Source organism: Ostrinia nubilalis, chromosome 10, assembly GCF_963855985.1.
Source record: "Ostrinia nubilalis chromosome 10, ilOstNubi1.1, whole genome shotgun sequence".
Taxonomy (NCBI): domain Eukaryota; kingdom Metazoa; phylum Arthropoda; class Insecta; order Lepidoptera; family Crambidae; genus Ostrinia; species Ostrinia nubilalis.
The window spans coordinates 16,850,839-16,871,857 of record NC_087097.1 but is presented as its reverse complement, the minus strand read 5'-3'; the positions used below and the strand labels follow the sequence as shown (position 1 = coordinate 16,871,857).

At 43.2% G+C, this 21,019-nt stretch overlaps 2 protein-coding genes across 2 annotated transcripts in view; one reads left to right on the top strand and one right to left on the bottom strand.

Annotated features, from left to right (window-relative positions):
• The first annotated feature begins 565 nt into the window (after positions 1-565).
• LOC135075370 (actin, muscle-type A2) lies at positions 566-2,119 on the top strand. The gene has a single exon (XM_063969815.1). It carries the CDS (start codon positions 803-805, stop codon positions 1,931-1,933), a length of 1,131 nt encoding a protein of 376 aa, XP_063825885.1. The 5' UTR covers positions 566-802; the 3' UTR covers positions 1,934-2,119.
• Positions 2,120-3,641: 1,522 nt separating this feature from the next.
• LOC135075367 (calcitonin gene-related peptide type 1 receptor) overlaps positions 3,642-21,019 on the bottom strand; it is a 144,139-nt gene continuing 126,761 nt past the window's right edge. The window contains exons 5-11 of the mRNA XM_063969813.1: positions 19,847-19,898; positions 6,098-6,221; positions 5,563-5,673; positions 4,815-4,915; positions 4,642-4,733; positions 3,785-4,559; positions 3,642-3,717 (exon numbers count right to left, since the gene is read on the bottom strand). Of these exons, the coding sequence (XP_063825883.1) occupies positions 3,673-3,717; positions 3,785-4,559; positions 4,642-4,733; positions 4,815-4,915; positions 5,563-5,673; positions 6,098-6,170 (1,197 nt within the window). The 5' untranslated portion in view covers positions 6,171-6,221; positions 19,847-19,898 and the 3' untranslated portion in view covers positions 3,642-3,672. The remainder of the gene's footprint in view (positions 3,718-3,784; positions 4,560-4,641; positions 4,734-4,814; positions 4,916-5,562; positions 5,674-6,097; positions 6,222-19,846; positions 19,899-21,019) is intronic.

Here is a 21,019-nt window from a genome sequence, read left to right as displayed (position 1 = left end):
ATAACTGCGGCGGAAAAGATTAGGATACAGATTATACTTTTTTGACGATTTTAGGTGCGAAATCTTGGTCTACACTGAGTAAAAAGCCATTAATTCATTTCATTTCTGCGTAAGTTTGGAGAAGCTATGTAGGTATGTCGGACGAGCAAGAGTAATCTCAAGCTGGTCAAATATGGAGTAAAGTAAAAATGGTCATACCATGGAAATTGTTAGCGGTAGAACGTGAGGACTCTAGTGGTTGAACTGGAACCAGAACAACACCATATTTACCAAGTATGCCACAAGTAACTTCGGCAAAGTGCAGTTCTCTATCAGGCGATCGAAAGTAGGTTGCAGATTCACTGTCGCGGTGACAATTGCTTCCGCGTGCGTGTGCGTGTTGCGTGCACGTGCAGTCGAATCGAATCTATTTTTCGATCGCGATGTAATTAGCAGCGGCGATGCTCTTAAATGGCAGTCGCGGGCGCCGGTGGCGCGGGCGGACTCGCCTTGTAGGGCGGCGGAGCGCGAGCCAGCGCCGCCGCCGCCGCTAAATAGCCGCGCGCCGCCCGCCGCCGCCCACTGACGCACCCGCCGCCGCTGCGCCCGCGCCGTGAGTCCACTCTCCTACTTGCCGCGCTGCCTGCCCGACTCAGTCCAAAATATAACAGTGATCCATTAACATTGGCTTTTAATACAGTGGCAGTTTCGCTTTCATCGGTGCGGATAAGTGCTGAGTGTCAGTAACCGGTGTTGTCGTTGTTCCAGGTAAAGGAGCGCTTGTATCGTGTCTTGTGAAACGTAAGAGCGTACCCGAGCGACCATGTGTGACGACGATGCGGGCGCGCTGGTCGTGGACAACGGCTCCGGCATGTGCAAGGCCGGCTTCGCGGGCGACGACGCGCCGCGCGCCGTGTTCCCGTCCATCGTGGGCCGCCCGCGCCACCAGGGCGTCATGGTGGGCATGGGGCAGAAGGACTCCTACGTGGGAGACGAGGCCCAGAGCAAGAGAGGTATCCTCACTCTCAAGTACCCCATCGAGCACGGCATCATCACCAACTGGGACGACATGGAGAAGATCTGGCATCACACCTTCTACAATGAACTGCGCGTCGCCCCCGAGGAGCACCCCATCCTGCTGACCGAGGCCCCCCTCAACCCCAAGGCGAACAGGGAGAAGATGACACAGATCATGTTCGAGACCTTCAACTGCCCCGCCATGTACGTCGCGATCCAAGCTGTGCTGTCTCTATACGCCTCCGGTCGTACCACCGGTATCGTGCTGGACTCCGGCGATGGTGTGTCCCACACGGTCCCCATCTATGAAGGTTATGCGCTGCCCCACGCCATCCTCAGGTTGGACCTGGCCGGTCGCGATCTCACGGACTACCTCATGAAAATCCTCACCGAGAGGGGCTACTCCTTCACGACCACCGCTGAGAGGGAAATCGTGCGTGACATCAAGGAGAAGCTATGTTACGTAGCTTTAGACTTCGAGCAGGAAATGCAAACCGCGGCAGCCTCCACGTCACTGGAGAAGTCCTACGAGCTGCCCGACGGTCAGGTGATCACCATCGGCAACGAGAGGTTCCGTTGCCCGGAGGCGCTGTTCCAGCCCTCGTTCCTGGGCATGGAGTCGTGCGGCATCCACGAGACCGTGTACAACTCCATCATGAAGTGCGACGTGGACATCCGAAAGGACCTGTACGCCAACACGGTGCTCTCCGGCGGCACCACCATGTACCCCGGTATCGCCGACAGGATGCAGAAGGAGATCACGGCGCTCGCGCCCTCCACCATCAAGATCAAGATCATCGCGCCGCCCGAGAGGAAGTACTCCGTGTGGATCGGCGGCTCCATCCTGGCCTCGCTGTCCACGTTCCAGCAGATGTGGATCTCCAAGCAGGAGTACGACGAGTCGGGCCCCGGCATCGTGCACCGCAAGTGCTTCTAAGCCTCCCCCGCCTCGCCCGAGCGTTACCCAAGCGCACTTTTTCATTTGCTTTTATAAAATTTTATACTTTCAAAGTGAATATGTATTTATTTTATATGATTTGATGGAGACTGGACGCTCTTGCGTTACGTTGTAAGTGAGCTAAATATAAGTTTTTGTGGTTTAATTATAATTTCGTTACGTTAATGGTGAGTTTTTTTTTCTTACCCTCGACACACATGCACAATGTAATGCTTCAATGACTCACCGACTCGACAGCGTTGCCCATATTAGGCGTGGTGTAGACGTGGCGATGGCAGGTATAAATAAACAAACGAGTGCGATCGAGTGCAGTTTAATTTAGTATCGATGCAGCGGCCAATTGTCTCGGCAGCAACAATGCACCCGCCTCCCCGCGCCCGCGCCGCCCCGTCGCGGTTACACGATGATTAGAAAGCTATTAAAAGAACACATCAATAAATAGAAACATTACACTCATGTCAATCACACGTGAAATATGATTAATAGACTAGAATAGAGACTCATAATCATAGTAGGTACACCTGAAGACTTTTTGGCACCTGTTGTTATTTGCAAGATGTCTCTATCCAGCTATTAATACCATTAATTGAATATAGTATTGAGGTTTCAGCCCTTTAGTAGCAATAGAAAATTGTACTGACGCACAGTTTAAAATAAAGAATGTTTGCCAATAGGTACAATGTAATAAAATTGTTCTACGCTTTGTATAAAATAACTTTACTTCTTGTGTAAAACATTTTAATGAAAAGGAAAATAATACACTATGTTTCTGTAACACTGTTATATTTTCCAGTTACAAAACATTTACATAATTGTGGTACTTAGTTATATATAATATATTTACAACTATATACAAATTAAACATAGCAGTTTGTTTTAGGAATAATTTAGTAAACACTCAGTTTTAGTTTTGTAAACTAGCACACTCGAGGCTTCAAGCGGGAGGTGCCGGGAGTACGGTCAAACACGACAAAAGCAGATGCACTCATTGATTGACACAAAGTTCTGAACTTCTGAGAGAAGAAATGTAAGTAGTTAATATTATGAAGTAACACTGTTGAACAAATCTGGAAGTTGTCAGAAAGCGTACATAAGAATGTCTTAAATAGAACATAATAATAAAGGTTCACTCTGTTTATTTGCTGCTGGTGTAGAGACTGTGTCATCATAATGCATAAAGTGAAAAGCTTTGGGTTAAATAAGTCCCCTTTGGAAGGATGAAAACCTACATAATGTTTTTATTAAAATTAACTACTTAATTTTATTCATTCTGACTTCAATTCAGTATGCAAACTTAAGTAAGTGTCAATGTTATCCAGTCGTAGTGACCATATCGCGGATCGCGTGCATATTATGATTTAAATAAATACACATATGTACACATTACACTACCTACATTATTATGTACACAACAAACAACACGTAACACGTACGGCCAACACATTGACCGTGCAACGCAACTAGAAGGAAGTTCAGCACCAATCTTGTGGGGAGTCGCGCGCCGAGCGGCGCCGCGCCAGCGCCGCCAGCAGCCGGCAGCGCGGCGCGGCGGGCGCGGGCGCGGCGGGCGCGGCGGCTCACAGCAGCCGCGTGTCGGGGGGCGCGTCGTCGTCGCTGTCCACGCACTCGAAGCGGATGTGGCGGCCGTTGGAGCGGCGGCGCTCGGCGTCGGAGGCGGGCTCGGGCGCCGCCGCCGCCGCCTCGCCGCCCGCCGCCAGTCACACCTTGTCCTCGCCGGCGCCCGGCGCCCCCGAGCGCACGAACTGCAACACAGGGCGGTCACTCGCGGCCGTCGCACGCGCACTCCAGCAGCCGCCGGCGGGCACTCACCGAGACCGTGGTGTTGGTGGTGGAGTTGGCGCGCGGCCGGAACGTCAGCACGCGCCAGCGCCGCCGCAGCTGCGCCAGCACCTCGCCGTTGCAGAAGCAGTACAGCACGGCCACGCACAGGCCCTGCAGCGACGTGCTCAGCGCCGACACGTACTCGTAGGCCAGCCAGTAGCGCGCCGTGCGCGGCGGCCGGAAGGGCGTCAGCAGGTACTGCAGGCCCAGCAGCGGCGCCAGCAGGCACGTGGCGCGCAGCGCGTGCAGCGCCGTGGCCGAGGGCCGCTGCGAGCCCGCGCCGCCGCCCACGCCGCCGCCGGCGCGCAGCTTGGTGCACAGCACGCGCACGATGTTGCACAGGAAGCCGAGGTTGAGCAGCACGGCCACGCACACCAGCACGGCCAGCTCGGGCCGCGGCGCGCCCTCGTCGGCCCAGCACAGCGGCTCGGCGCCCAGCGCGCGGCGCGCGGCGTGCACGGCGGCGAAGGGCGCCGGCAGCAGCCAGCCGGCCGCCAGCAGCGCGCGCACCAGGCGCCGCTCCGACACGAAGGCGCTCACCAGCACCGTGTGCAGGTACAGGCCCTCGCACAGCATCCACGTGTAGTTGGTGAGCAGCGCGTACTGCAGCGCGGCGTTGAGCGCGCGGCACCAGGCGGGCGACGCGGCCAGCGTGGCGGGCGCGCGCACCACCAGCGCGTACCACGCCAGCCACAGCGCGTTGTTGAGCGCGAACGACGCGAACAGGTTCATGTGCACCGTGATCCGCGCGCACCGCAAGCTCCTGCGGTTACCAAAGTTACGGAAGGTTATCGCTCTGATCGACCGAGTTTCCGGAGAGACAGTGAAAACTTTGGACCACTCACTTGAAGTAAGATAATATCCCGAGCGACAGGAGAAGCGCGATTAATGAGACGCTGTAACCAGTCTCGTACACCACGATGATGTCACTGACATCCTGCGAACATTAAGAATTATGCAATGTTATAATTAATTATTAGGTGTCAATTACGGAGAGAAGAGTCAAAATGTTACCGACATCTTCGGGCTTGTAGCAGGTGGTGTAGTTGGACCAGGGGTTGCCGGTCTGCGGGTGGCGCCACCAGGTGCCGTTGGCGGTGCACTCCTTGTGCGCGAGTACTGTGGCAGAGGGGACAGCGAATTCGGTGAGTAGAAAACACTTGTACGATCTGACGATATAATTTGGGTTTGTCAATGGAAAGAAAAATAATCATATACTCGTACATTCCTGCCTAAACTCTGCTGCTCTGACAAACTTTGACTATAAAATTCCTATAGATTTTTTCTTTAAAAGAAAACTTTTAATGGTAAGAACGAAAAAGTACTGTCGCTTGTATTAAACTTCCCTCAATGTAGTAAACTGAGCTAAAACTAAAACCTTTCGTGCAGGCTCAATCTAGGTATGTACTTGCGCACATGATCTTGAGGACAAAACTCTAAGGCGTAACGTTACATCAAAGAAATCACATTTAGCCGGCTATCGGTTTGTGTATTAAGCATTTCGACGACTCTTTTATAATGCGAACAGCTAGGGACTGGAACTCGCTGCCTGCTGCTGTATTTCCTGAACACTATAATCCGGGCCTTTTCAAGGCGAGAGTGAATAGGCACTTACATGGCAGATAATATGTACCATCCTAGACTGCATCTCACTTAACACCAGGTGCGATTGCGGTCAAATACCTTGTCGCCTTGCCTTGCATAAAAAAAGGGTTTCCTTTACGAAATCAGGTGTTGGTAGATGGGGGTGGGGGGATTGTACGCACGCTCGGGGCGGAAGCCGGGCACGAAGTCGGGGCAGGGCGCGAAGGCGGTGGCGTTGGCGGCCGTGTGCGGCCAGCACACCCAGCTGTCGAACGTGCCCTCGCAGTACACCTCTGCAAACGATTAACACCGCCACTTTAGCACCAAGCTTCAACTCAACAGTAGCAGTTTCAATCACCCACTCGCCTTCATTCTCACCACCTATGTTATCTTAGGTTTTACTGTGGTATCAATTAACTGTAAGATACATCCATTTTAAAGCATAACTTTTTGGAGTGACTATAGCATTATTGAAAAACTAGGTACTTATCATAATTTAAAGGGCCTCTTTCACCATCTCAGAGTAAAATTCCAATTAGTTTTAGCGTTATTCAGGGACGGTTAAATTCGATAAACTGCTACTCATGACTTTAAGCAACGAATAGCCTACTTGACACTTTACTCAGAGATGGTAAGCCCTAAATCTTCTTTGGCACTTTTGTATGCTCAACCAGAACTTAATCGGTGTAATTTCTGTCTAAATGATCAGATACTAACCTGCGGGCGGCGCGGTGCTGTTGTTGGCGCGCGCGCAGGCCGCCTCGTGCTCCTCGCGCCGCGGGTCCTCCATGGCGCTCCCACCGCCTCACTGCATCTTCAACTCCGGCGCAGCGCGACGGATCTGCGGATAATCGGAAAACATTTGCTATCAGTAAGTAGTCCGGAAACTTGGAGTTTAATATTTGGCCCAATACTGCTTGACACAACTTGACGTATTATCTATCTAAATATATATGACTGACTGACTGACTGACTGACTGACATATCAACGCACAGCCTAAACGGCTAAACGTAGGCACTTGAAATTTAGAAGGGACGTAGCTTAGGTACCGTAGAGATGCACTAAGAAAGGAATTCCCGAAATTCCCACGGGAACGGGAATTAGTGGGAAAAAACATTTGTATGAAAAAATCTAAACCGCGTAAGATAGATAGATGAAGGGGGTAAAACGGGATCCACGCGTACGAAGTCGCAGGCGGCCGCTAATCCATTATAAAGTTTTAAATCAAAGAAATGGTAAAAAAAGCCTAGTGTTTCTTTCAGTTAATAACCCTCCTCCTGGCGCAGTCGGGTAAAAAGAAGGATATTACGTCACCTAACACGATTTATGTAAAAATGTATTAATCCAACGAGGTGCGGCGGAGAGGAGTGTGATAATTCAAGGTGAGTGAGCCACTCGAAGCACAATCTGCCTTTTCTATTTAAATGGTAATTCCGTCGCCGCCAGAGGACGCCACTTAGCCAATATACGGCGGGCGCTCGCACATGCTTTGATACGCGATACCGAGTGCGGATTCTAAATAACTTGTCAAGACGAACGATACGTTGATAATGAGATGTCTCGTGACCGAGTTGGATTATAGAGCTGTATTCAATTGCCGGGGACCGTTAAATACCTACGAAGATAATCCTGTCAACTATTTTTGCAAGTCGGGTTCTAGTTTTTTTTAAACTTTTTATCCTGTTCCTAACTTTAATTTTATTAAATTTTAATTAATAATAAATTGACTTGTGTAAAACATTTGCATGCTGGTTCATATCTGGCGAATGTGTCCTGCTCCATTTCATTATGTAACATCTAATGTACCACATTCTGCAAATAAATAATTTGAATTTGAATAACTTTCTAGTCAATAAAATATACTAGTACATAAATAATTTAAATAAAATGAAGGTTGTATTTATGAGTTAACCAAGAATATTATTTGATCCCCTCTTGGATTGATATGCAAACATCTCCCTAAAGGCATCCAAATCAAACACGAAGCCGCGATAAATACGGAAGCGATATCGCAATCAAGTGGAAGTAGTGTAAATCACCGACTCGAGTGGAACCGGGTGTTCCTATAAGTTGCGCGGGAGGGGGACGGGGAGGGTAAACAGCTCAAGTGTTTGTGCTGCGGATTACGCTACACTACAGCGGTGAACAGGCGCAGTGGCAGTAGCTTTCGGACCTTTGAATTAGATGACTTACAAATAAGTAGGATAAACAGCGACCTCCGTATGTGATTGCTAATGGAAACATAAAAATCGAACACCAGAAAGTACCCCAGGATTGTTTAACTCTCACAAGACCTTCTTGTGTAGGCTAACTACATGTGATAAGTCAATTGGCATAAGTCGTAATAGTGCAAAGAAGTAATGTTTTCAGTATGTAAAATGCACTGTGATTAAAAAATTTTGCAAGTCAAATTGGGTGAGTTTACTGTGTCTGTGTGAGTTAGAACGTGACGCGCAATTAAAGCCCGCGTCCGATCGCGATCGCTTCTGCGGAGGATTTGGCGGATGACAAACAAAATACAACACAAACAGCGGCTTATTGGAAGCTCAAGTTACACAGCCGTCGCCTAGAGCCGGAAACTTGGAGTTTTGGCGGTTTCAAAGGGTTAGTCAGGAGTACGCTTGTAATTTGATGCGGCTATTAACAGTTACTTTGGATCAATAATAATAATATTATCATCTTTTTTTTAGCATAACACGGCAGGTATTTGACCACAATCGCACCTGGTGTTAATTGGGATGCAGTCTAGGATGGTTACATATCTGCCCTGTAAGTGCCTATTCACTCTCGCCTTGAAAGACAGCAGCAGGCAGCAAATTCCTGTCCCTAACTATTCTCATAATAAAAGAGTCATCGAAACGTTTAGTGCGAGCTGGTGGAATGTCAACAATATAGGAATGGTACGCTAACCTGCGTCTAGTTCCCCGGGGATGGAAGTACATAGTAGTAATATATTGCAATAGGAGTCCATTTCCCTGACGCGGGCGCTTATTGAATCTCGCCCTCATTATCCCTCGCCGCTGTAAATATTTAATCTCCTCCTCACTGCTTAAAGAGAAGCTATTTTGTTTCCGTTCTTACACCCGAAACCTAATTGTTAACGTTTTATTTTATTGCTCTGATCCGCCTAAGTTGTAATAACGATAAACCTACTTCATCAAAGATTAGTCTGGGTGTGGAAAAAACAGATGAACATGGTGTAGGTATTAACTCGAAAATAACGCATGAATGATTTTTTCTAGAAACAATGAGGTAAAAAATTCGTTGAGTAATTGTAATAGAAAAGTCTTTGTGTCACATTGAAGATTCCAGGCCCGCGTTATTGCGGCGCTAATGGTGCCCTGTCACCTGGCCGCGCGTGATCCGACTCGCGATCGGAAGACAACCTTATTATTATCATAATATTTCGATACACAATTTATTGAAACGGGAACGTACTACCTACTTACTAATTATTTAAAACTATTTAGTGTGGTAGCAACAAATACGTATTAAATAACTTCACGTGTAACGTCTGTTGCAGTGAGCAAGTCAAGAGCTACGGCGAGGGTGCTAGACCACTGCGGGCTGCTCGAGTCAACACAATCGCGCGAGCCAATATTGTCCCGACTTCTCGATCTGGTGCCTGCTCTCTGGCATGGGGCATGCGTTAGTAGTTGGTCTGACTGAGTAAGTATTGTGTAGTGTTATACACTAAATGGAAAATGATTACGCACACATACTACCACACTACGATATAGTAACTACCTATAGTGACCTAGTGGTTATTCCATTTGTTTTCCTCATCAACCGCACGCTGCGCTGTCTACCCCGGGAGGCGCGCTCGAGCCATTTTCGGAATCGAACTCAACACCCACTGCCATCGGGCACGACACCTCACGAGCCACGGGCCACAGGGCTTGAGTCAATTATTCAAATGCTCGCACCGTGTAATGGAACCTCCACTTTTTCGCTGTTGTCGGAAAGCCGATTCGACGTGATTTATGCCGCCCCGTCTTATGAAAGCGTCTAAATTTCAATTCATTTTGTGGAAGTGCCCCCTGCTGATGACTTGTTGAAAACGGATCACCGCTGGCTTCTAAACGTTAAGATTTAATTGTTTTCTTCTGTCGAGGCTAGACTCGAAGAACTTAACAAGCATTAGTTATATGTATTGTACCTATTTACAATTATTGGTACGATTATGGTCAACAATGTTAAAATGGTTGTTATGACTGTCATGAAGATAATAAGTATTCTATACATAGGCATATACTCGTAGGCGTAGGCATACCTAAAGTGTCATTGTTACTATGTAAAATAATACTCATTTATAACATTGTTCTGTAAGCCTGAGTCTGAGATGTTTTCGCGCAACAATATCATAGGACCTCCATGTTTACGAGGCGGTCGCCCGCTCTCCGTTTATGTCCGCGCCTTTACAGCGCGCTGAAACCCAGGGAGGCAGCTTCGCGCGACGATTTGAGGACCGTTTCAGTTTGTGACACGCGGACGGCGAAGCATTTGTAGTGGTCAAGCGACGACTGTTTCTTACAATGTAAAACTAGAGGTTTGTGCAGTTTATGAGTCGCATATCCTCACGTTATATGAACCCTAACACCTGGGTTATAAAATAGAAAACAATGTTTTCTGTGAAAATGTTTGTATCACAACACAAAACATTTTCAGCAGGTATGTAATTTTTGCGACACTGGGGTTTAAAGAAAAAAATACATACCTATACTATATGTAATAACTATACAAGTCCAGTAATAGCTAGTATGAACCATACGCCTAAATATCATTTTGTAAAGTCGTTCTAAGTGAAGTCACGCGATATTTTATATGCTGAGTGCTGACTTGCAAACAACGAAAATATAATCTGATAGTTATAGTTGTATAAATATGATTGTTACACCTATTACCTAATGAAGTCCAAAACAAATTATGTTGTTTATAGAGTTGTAGAGCTTACTGTAAATAAAAGCTTGTAAAAAGGAATGTTGGCAAAATATTCTTAGGTCTGACATCGGAACACAATTTGCAACTGTCGATGTGTCGCACCCACATATTATTACTGCCCCAACCCACACAAAGTGCAAATGGATTCTTAGAGTGGGGAGGTTGAGGGTGGGGATGTCACCTCGCCAGCAAAGAGTTCCGTGTGACCGCATCCGCCTCGCTTCACCTGCTGTGCTTCACACCGGATTCATCGTAGATCGCGCATGATGTTTTCTACTAGTATACTGCGTAGGCTGAATAATATTTTTAACCTCTCGTCATTTACCCATACTATACCTAGTATCGTATAATATACTGGATAGGTATTTTATTGCGGAAATATAGAAATGGCGCGCTGCTCAATCAAGAAGCTTTTAATAGCACACCGCAAAAGCTCGAAGTAAAAATTGTGTGCATTTGTAAATTTAAAATTGTATGAATTGTTAATTACACATTCCTTACCGTTTTCAAATAAGTAAAAGTTAGTATCTACCTACAAGTACTTAAAGCAATTAACGCGTACTTAATGTAAGTACATCTGTTTGTTATTCATTAAGCTTTCCAATACGATAAATAAACAATGCAGTGGAAGCTTCCTGCCTGCTGCGGGACCCTCAAGTTAGTTCGTATCAGTTGCGAGCGCGATACCGCCGGGCCTTTGTTACAAGCGGAGTATCTTCCGCCCGACATTTGAAAAGTTTAGTGATCTACATTATTACATAACGGTGTTAATGGTATCTTTCATACAATACTTTTCTGCAACTATCTTTTATTTGCTGTTACCGATAACATTGAGAATAAGCAATTATCTTAATTTTGAAGAAAATCATCGAAAATCACGTGTTTTTGCCACTCTACCGGTAACACCCGCATGTCTGTACGATGTTATTCATCGCAATCATATCAGGGCAGCAACAAGTGGCCGCGCGGAGGTCAGCGCACTCCGCAAGATTGGATGCTTTGTCCAAGCAGTAATAGACCTCCAAATAACCATTCGCTGCAAAGGGTTCTTTGTTGGCACGATTTTTCACAAGTACCATATTACCTAATATATTGCACTAGCGGCCGCCCGCGACTTCGTACGCGTGGATCCCGTTTTACCCCCTTCATCTAACTTAAGCGGTTCAGATTTTTCATACAAAAGGATTTTCCCGCTAATTCCCGTTCCCGTGGGAATTTCGGGAATTTAGCCGTTTAGGCTGTGCGTTGATATGTCAGTCAGTCAGTCAGTCAGTTCCTCCTTTAATGTATTTAGAAGATAGATTTCAGGCTCTATACAAAAAGTACCTGACGAAATTGTTTTTGTCATTAGATTTATTTCAATCCCTAATAAAACAGACTAAAACGTTTACTTTACCATACCAATATGCACTTATTTAAATCACAATTTCGTAACTTAGAAAACTTTTGTTTTATAAAATAGCTTTATAGATTGAAATGTACCTTGTAATTATTTCGTAGCAAAGGGCTACGAAATTATTACAAGGTACTTCGTAGCAAACTACGAGCACTGCATCTAAGTCCGTAGTTTGCACACAAGGTTCCTCGCGCGTAGTAGGCAGCTACTAGCTACGAGTACCTACGAGTCGCGCGGTCGCGGTATGTAGTACCGCAGCGATCCGCAATCAGCGCGGCCCACTTTCGGCCGAGGTGAGATATTGTGTACTTTCCATTGTTGCTGACCTTTTCGTGCTCCTTCGTGCTCCGTAAATGCGCGCGGAGTGTTCATAATTTGTAGACATCGAACTTGAAAGGAAGGTCAGGGGTAATTCACAAAGTGGATAATGGATATCGGCAGTAACAAAAAGGACTTTGAACTTTTCTATTTCCTTTCATTTAGTTGGTACTTTTATGAATCTTATGGAGTTATTAAGGTCTGTAAAGATTTTGTTCAATATTATTGGGTCGGTTATTTACCATTTTTAGGGTTCCGTACCTCATAAGGAAAAAACGGAACCCTTATAGGATCACTTTGTTGTCCGTCCGTCCGTCTGTCAAGACCCTTTATCTCAAGAACGCGTGAACGTATCAAGCTGAAATTCACATGAAATACTCAGGTCTATTGTCCCTTTAAGCTGTGAAAATATCAAACTTCTAAGCCAAGCCAATCAAAAGATACAGCCGATTATGTCGATATTTTCAACAAATTTTCGACACTCGCAAAGGAATCAAAACCTACAGGATACTTCCCGTAAACTCAGAATCTTGAAATTTGGCATAAAGCATTGTCATATAATGCAAATATAGGAAAAATTGCGAAAATTACATTTTTTTAGTTATATAATATAATAAAAATATTTTAATAAAATGAAACTTACTACCTTATTTCTCACGAACGAATAAAGGTATCAAATTGAAATTTATACTAAATACCTATATCTATTGTCCCTTTAAGAAGTAAAAAAATCAAACTTCTAAGTTAACGCGATCAAAAGATACAGCAGTTTAAACCGACACCTTAGACGAATTTCCGTCACACGCTAGGGAATCAAAACCTACAAGGTACTTCCTGTGAACTCAGAATCTTGAAATTCGGCACGAAGCAACGTTATATATTACAGATAAAGGAAAAATTGCGAAAATGTTAAATTTGAAGTTATATAAAATTTAAAATATTATTTTTGCTTACATGACATAAAATATTTTTTTAATAATTATAAACTTACTACCTACCCTTTTTCACATGAACGCGTAGAGATATTAAAGTTGAAATTCATATCAAACACTTCTTAAATCTAATTGCCTCTAAACTGTGAGAAATTCTAAATCAACGCAAAAATTCAAAACGCTGAGGTAGGTACCTACCTATAATGCAAATATAGGAAAAATAAATAAATAAAGAATAATCATACCGCATATTTTGAAATTCGCCACTACTCGCAACGGAATCAAGTAAGTAATTTGATTTAATACGTCATAAATTGTAAACCGCTACGTTTGTACGGCGGAACCCTCGGTGTGCGAGCCCGACTCGCACTTGGCCGGTTTTTTTTCTGAAGAATGAGTTAACATCTCTTTTCTTTCTTCTTATTCTTTAGAAATATTTTTTTTAATACACTGGTTCACAAAGAAAAAGAATCGGTTAGAAAACCTGCCAATATACATATAGGAGCTAATGAGGAAAGCTCGTTTTATTATTTCGAACCTACGACTTTGCACAGGGCACAGAAGAACATAATCTATTTTTACCTATCCTTACAGGTAAAGATTTGACAAAAGATGCTCCAAAGTCGGCGACCTCTCGCACATCGCCATCACGCGCTGCTCACAGTCACAGTCGTAACACAAACGGCAAGTGGCTCCACTTCAACGCGGCGATTTGCTCATCAGCAGCGGAGGCGGCATTGTGCCGTGATTGGGCCGACCTACTTCGCGATCGGCGCTTGGTTCACAGGAGCCGCCCGGATCAGTCGGCTTGAGGAAGCACATGCGAGCTATTACTAAATAGCTATGAATACCCGTAGTACCCGTGGAAGACGTAGCGTGGGCAGGCCTCCTACTAGGTGGACCGACAATCTGGTAAAGGTCGCGGGAAGAGCCTGGATGCGGGCAGCGCAGGACTGTGCATTGTGGAAAACCTTGGAGGAGGCCTTTGTCCAGCAGTGGACGTCATTTGGCTGAAACGAACGAACGAACGAACCCGTAGTACAATCATAGCTTAGTTTGAGACTAGATAACGCAGTGTAAAATGTGCAAAGATATTTATTATTTAGTCTGAAAATTTTATAGTATTTGTGATCAGTATTTTTTTTACCGATTAGTCTGTTAATAGTAAATAAATAGTTCTCTGGCTACCGTTTGGACTCATAGAATAGGTACTTACGAGTCACTCGCGAGTAGCTGGCGCCCCTCGAGAGTAATCGTCTAGATTGACTTCACTTTCATTTGTTATTCAACGATCTAATTTCATTCGAAACGCTACAGTATTCGATCAGTGCCTGGAAAATTTTAGCTTCCAAGTAATATTCAAATGTAATGTGACGGAAATCCCATTTATTACACATACGAAAGCTACTACTAAGTAGTTATTTTATATGCCTACTATACTTACCGCACGCACGGACACATTAAGCGCCGATTTAAATTGAATTAACACCGTTTCAATCACTTACTTTAATATTCATTTTAAATACCAATTTTGAATTTCAATCCGCGCAGATTTTATCAAATCATAATAATGCAATCAGTGGTGAGCGAATACTGGACATACGGGTGGATAGCTTTGTTGATAATCTGCTTGTCAATACATACATAATAACGATAGACTAAATTAGGTAATGTTATTTCATTTACTATTTCAACTGTTGTTAATAACAAATAGGTACTACGTACAACTAAAAAAAAAGCAATAATTAACCCTGTCTGTAGCTAAAATAACACTTGCAGTTTGCTTTGTTTAGTAGAGTTTAACTCGTAGTTAAAAAAAGAAGAAGAGGAAAAAAGTTAACTAATTTAACTTTATGTAGATATTCTATTCATCAGAATACATGGGTGTGTGCCATATTTATTAAGGCGTCATTAAGACATTTCTTTACTGAATCGCCGTCCTGTCATGGCCCTCGCCACATGAACAAGCGATGACTGAGCCGCGCCGCGCAGGCGAGATAAATCATTTTAATTTAATACACCGTTTGATGTCGCGGCGGCTCCCGCAGCGCGGCCGCACTGCCGTGGGAATCATTGCAAACTTTAGTAACAACTCTTTAGTGCTCTAAACTGTTTGTTTGAAGAGCTAAACTGAGATCACTTGGGCTGAAAAAGTGACGAAAATCGGCGATTTAATTTATGTAATTAGAGTCAAACTTTAAAAGCAACAATAGCCCGATGTAGGTACAGTAACGACTTTGTCTATCCAATTTCCGGCACTGTAGAATTATTATTATGTTTAGGAAAGGTCCTAAAATAATAAATATAAAGTATAATGTTTGACCTGATTTAGATATATTGTTTAACTTATCGTAGCCGTCGTAGCGGTTCAACCCCACTTGCATGAATTATTCCCTAATATACAAAATTAACGCGAAAACTCCTCCCTCACAATGTAGGTACCTCGTCTAAAAATAATTATAATCTCTTGTGAAATGTGAAGCTCGCAAAAGGCAAGTACTTGATTAATTAAAAATCTGCTTTGTTGCTTGCTTTACATTTTGAGACGAATAGTTAATTTGTGTTGATCGGGCGTCGACGCACTCATAGGTACCCATACTTTTTAAAGAGTTTTGAGTATGATTCCAATGTGATATTATGAGGATACTAAAAATTCCACTTGCTTCACACTTTTCAAAATAATTATGTATTAAGTATTTAAGTAATACTGAAGACGATGTTAATGATTATGATAACCATTGTACTCCGCCGAAGACCGATATAGCTATAATGATCATAAACTGGTGTTTATGATCAGATCGTTTAGAGCTGCAAAATCACAAAGAGATAATATTTCAACGTCCATTTGTGCGGTGTCATGGTATTTTGGTCTTCAAAGCTGAAAATAAAACGGCAAGATTTATTACAAGCGGAATGAACGCAATCGCGCAATGATCTACGCGAATAAAACTCTCGTAAAACGTTTGCAGGCGCTGTGCCGGACCCGGGGCAGCATTGTGGACACGTCCCGGCCGGATATTTGAGGGAAATGAAGCTCGTCCATGGCGGCCTAGTGGAGCGGCCGCGCCGAAGGCCCCTGTAGCGGGCATAGAGAAGCGGGATGATTACAATAATGAACTTGGCCATTTATACGAATGCACTCGCTCCCCGCTGCATTCAATTAAGCTCGTGTGCTGCACAAAGCGGTCGCGCGACTGCAGCGCCACTTATTTCCGCTTCCAAGCGGCTTTTTCCATTTGCTGGACTGTCGCGTGACACAATTCATTTCATATTTTGCGATGAAATTCGAATGTCGGACCCCGGATGACTATTGACAGTTGTCCGACATCATAAAATGCTGTTGTACTCGTATGTGAATTTAAAACTCAATAATTTACCTATGGAAGGTAGCAATCAGCTCATTGCTTGATTTAAGTATAAGCTTGGTTCATTTTTTGAAAGTCGTGTTACATGACACAAGTTTTTGTCTTTAATTAATATATTAATCCTATGTGATGTTGATACACCAAATCGAATTAAACGAGTACCTACTTTGATTTCATTTGAAAAAGCTCTTCGCTCATTACATCCACTGTTTTCCATAATTAACTTATTAAATTACGTTTTGACTAATGCCACCGCCATAGAAGAAGATGAGAAAATTTTATTTACAATAAAAACATGGCGAAGCATTTGGGTTATTTCGAAAGTTACACGAGTATTTTGTGTTTATGACACATTTTCTGTTCAGTCGGCTACCAATACGGCGAAAGAAACATCAAAGAAAATGATAGAAAGATACAAACCTTTATTTCACACGTCCATGCAATAATACCGAAAACAACCGTCCGTATTGTTAGCGAATTAAACAAATTAATAACACCCTTTCTTGTTTTCTTAATGAATATTCATGAGTCGTTTCTTTGAAGCTATTTTAATTGATATCGTCTTAAAAATAATTTGGTTCGAGTTTGTTACTCCTGTTCAGTGAATAAGTAATGGCATTGAGATTGTTATTGTAATCTGATTTAACAAATAAATTAAAAGAGGTCGGTCGCCCGTTTAGCGACACTTTAGGCAGACGACCTTGTAGTAAAATAAATAGGATTATGTAGAGGCTCCCTCGAAGCCTGAGGCTAAACTCGGGAGGTAATTCTATGTTCAGAGGTTTAGGGAATATAATGACGATGATGATGATGACTATCATATTGTGTTAACCCGATAAACCTTCTTTAAGATAACCCAAAACACATTAATGAACAGCGATTCTTCACAGTCATCACATAGTCCGAGCTTGAGGGGAAAAACTTTTTCGTTAAGAGGACCTAATCTACTGATGACCTGTCTACTATTTTAAGATTAACTATAGCTGTAGCTACCAAAGCCATACAAGCACCTGCCCTGACGCCACGCGAGGGCGGGCGGGCGCGAGCGTGCGGGCGGGCGGGACACGCGAATATCACAAATTACTGCGCGAAGACAGCTCCTCAAATTAAAACGAACAAATCTAATTTTGTTTATCCAATTTCGGTTTCGAAATTCCTTAATTTAAATTAATTTGTTTGTAAGTTATCTCACTTAGAAATATTTAGGGCGAGTCGTATCATTTGAAAAATAAATAAAGGATATTTTATTTATAGAGCAATCCTTAAAATGAGTTAGTATTTAATTTGTATGTAGAGAAAAATACATTAATCGGCTTACTGCAAGTAGTCATTAATTAGGTACCAGAAATCACTAAGGCTGAGTTGCACCATCATACTTTAACTTTGACAAACGTCAAAAATCAATCAATAACCAAACAATAAATATAGCATTAATAATGTAAAGATCTAGAAATGAGACGAGTAGTGCTACTTAATGACTTCTTACAGTAAGCCGAGTGACCCGCTTTTGTAATGGAGAATCCATGGTCAATTATTCCATTTACTCATTTGAAGTTTTTGGTATAGTAACCACTAATAAGTTGGTTGATAAATCACTCCTCGTTTAGGTTATTAATTATGTCAAAAGTCAAGAAATGTTCTTAGGAACCTATCAGACAAGCCAGCTTTTGAGTTTCTTTAATATTCCCGTTCGCGGGAAACTTTGCGGAGGATTACCGCAACTTTGAGTCACATCCCCCCCCCCCCCCCCCCTTCCTCGTGTGGCAACATGACATCTCAATTACAGTGGAAAGAAGCGAAACTTGATAACAATGTTATTGTTATCCTTTGCCGCTTTACATGAGCGTTGTATTTTGCAACTTCGAACTCGGTTGTGTAATTTTATATTTAAAGCTTTTGACTTGAAGATAAGTTTCTCAAAGCAACAAGTACTTAGGTGTATATCTTTTTGAGTATATAAGAACAGTATGATAGTTTTTACGTGTGAACACGCTACACCCACTACGACCTTTCTGACCTATATAAGTCCCATGACTGATACAATTGTGTTGCTGTTTGCTGTCCGCAAGTTTGTAGGGACAGTTCTTGCCCAATTCCGCTCCCTCGGGAATTAACTGTTGGCTTACTGAGATATTGCGTGAGGGCAACAGTGAGGTAATATCGACCTTTTGAAATGCTAAGCATACCCAGAGTTGGGAGTTTTATCAGTATTGTGTTGGAGCCTCCTCTGGGACTCGAGTCGTTTGTCGTGCTGCGTAACATGAGTGAAGGTCACACAACAAAGGCACACTATCAACCCGAAAAGGGATCAACACCTATCACCTTTCGTCGCACTGTCAACCGCGAGGCAAGGCGTTTACGTTACGGTGCGGATAAGTGTGCGTTGCAGTACGGAGTTTCATACAAAGAATACTATTTTAAATACAAAGAATATTGATTTGATTTGATTTGATTTGACTAACCGCCTCGAGTTACGATCCATTTCCGGGTTGTTGAGTGTGCTTCGTTCTTTATTCCGCGACGACCGCGCATTGTAGTGTAAGGTCACGTGTTTTTGGGCTATTTGTATGACCGGACCTCGGGGAGCCGCTAGCCGGTGCGAGCGAAGGCGCTGCTGCGATGATTTACGCGCGCAACTTCAGCGCTAGTTTAAGAATGTTCGTTCAGTGTGTTGTTATTTACTACTTGTACATGCTGTGTGTGGGGCAATTAAATGATCTTAAAGAGAAAATGCGGGAAATTAGCAATATATCACGATCACAATACTAAGCTTGATGTGCTCCCGTCTGTATAATGAAAATCTTAAAAAATATAACTTATAACAGGGACTGGCTGAGAACAGTGAACAAAAGGTAAAAGATTAAAAGTTCATCATCCTAAGAGGGTTGCCCTTTCCTTGATATGAATATTTAATTTCTATGTTTCACATTATAAATGACTTGTATGACAATCCCACTGAACTTGGCACGAGGAGCTGTCGAGTGTGTTGATAAATAAGTCTCATCATGTACATACATTTTGTGCCCTAAGTTGTAAAACTCCTTACGCAGTTGTTTTTCAAATTCCTTTATTTATCAGACTTCAATTATTGGTCCATGAGTAAGTAGCAATAAAAATATTATAAAACTTTGAATATTTATTATCACTTTATATTTGTCGGGACAAAATAATTAAAATGTTGAAAATAAACGCAGATACTAAAGACCCGTTAGCCCGGCAGATTAACCCTTGCATGTTCATTGAAAACGACGTGAAATCCGGCGTGAGTGACGCACAGAGACGGCGGCGGCGGCGGTAGCGGCGGGAGGTTAATTGAACGAGTCAAATTAAACGAGCGCTGTGTTCATTAAGCGCCGGCTCGCCGGGCGGCGGGGCCATACTTTCAATATTGCGTGCTAATTATTAATCTGTCTATCGACGGCAACAATGATATTGATTCTATAGATTTTAGCATTTTCATAAGTCCACTGTAATAAATGTCAGTAACTTCAATAAGTACAATCAAAAACTCACCTGAGACGCCCCACCCAACTACTTAGTGTAGAGTCAGCGTCTCTGATGAAACCTGCAACAAAGGAAAGGGTATTATTATACCTAGTGAACACATTATACATTGAGATAGAGTTATGTATCATTTAATAAAGTTATAGTCATAATTTTAATAAATTTATGCTTTATGTTGGTAACTAACTATAAAAAAATAAAACACTAGATCCGTCAAATGACGTAACGTGCGCTTGAGAAAAAACTGTGCTCGAGTTTATAAATAAATAAAAAAATTGTTAACTTATTGTTGATAACTACTTATTGGAATGCTATAATTGCTATCGAAAATAGGTTACCTTTATCCTAGAAAAGCACAGTTCTCGAGGGGTGCGGCATTGTTTGAACTTATCCCAGAGCTTGTGCCAATACAAGGGTAATGATTGTCAAAGCGTTACAAAGGACAGTGGCGCCGCTCTAATTTATGGGAGTAGAGATAGGTTGGCTCGTTTGCGGCCGATAACTTGCGAATTAGTTTCAGGTAAACAACGATAGCGTTATTCAGGCCGTTATCAGCACGCATCATAAATCATGTGAGGTATCATAAATTGAATGTGTTTAATCATCGAATTGTTTGGTCGGAGATAATATCTACGGGTGACAAATTATTATGAGTCCTTATTAATTACCGTAAAGTATTTCTAATTTTATCCTAAAGTGTATTGACAGACAGTAACGTAACGTAACGTCGATTAACAGGGTTAGGGGTAAATAATAACATTTAATAACGCCTCACCTTGAAATCTATAAACTCTTCTAAGTTGTTGATCACCTTGACATTTTCCAATACTAACAAGAATGTTTTTTATTATAAAAAATCGATCTCACTCAGTAGTATTGTACCAATTCCTTGACTCTTTCGAGAAGATTTACGACAAAGTGCACCAGTTGTTTAGTGGGCGACTGCTTAAAAGCACAAATCACTGCGCCCGCACGCGAGGGTGTCCTTAGGAGCAGGCGGGCATAGGGCTGCTCCTACGGATTTCCGAGGATCTTTCCGCGGGGTCGCTTCCATGAAGGCCAGTTAAAACTCACTCCGCGTTTAGATATCTGGATACGACTATGAATTGCAAAAAATCGGTTTACTACACAATTCAGGGCTTATGAAATCTTTGTCTGGTGACGATAATTTGTGTGGCGGCA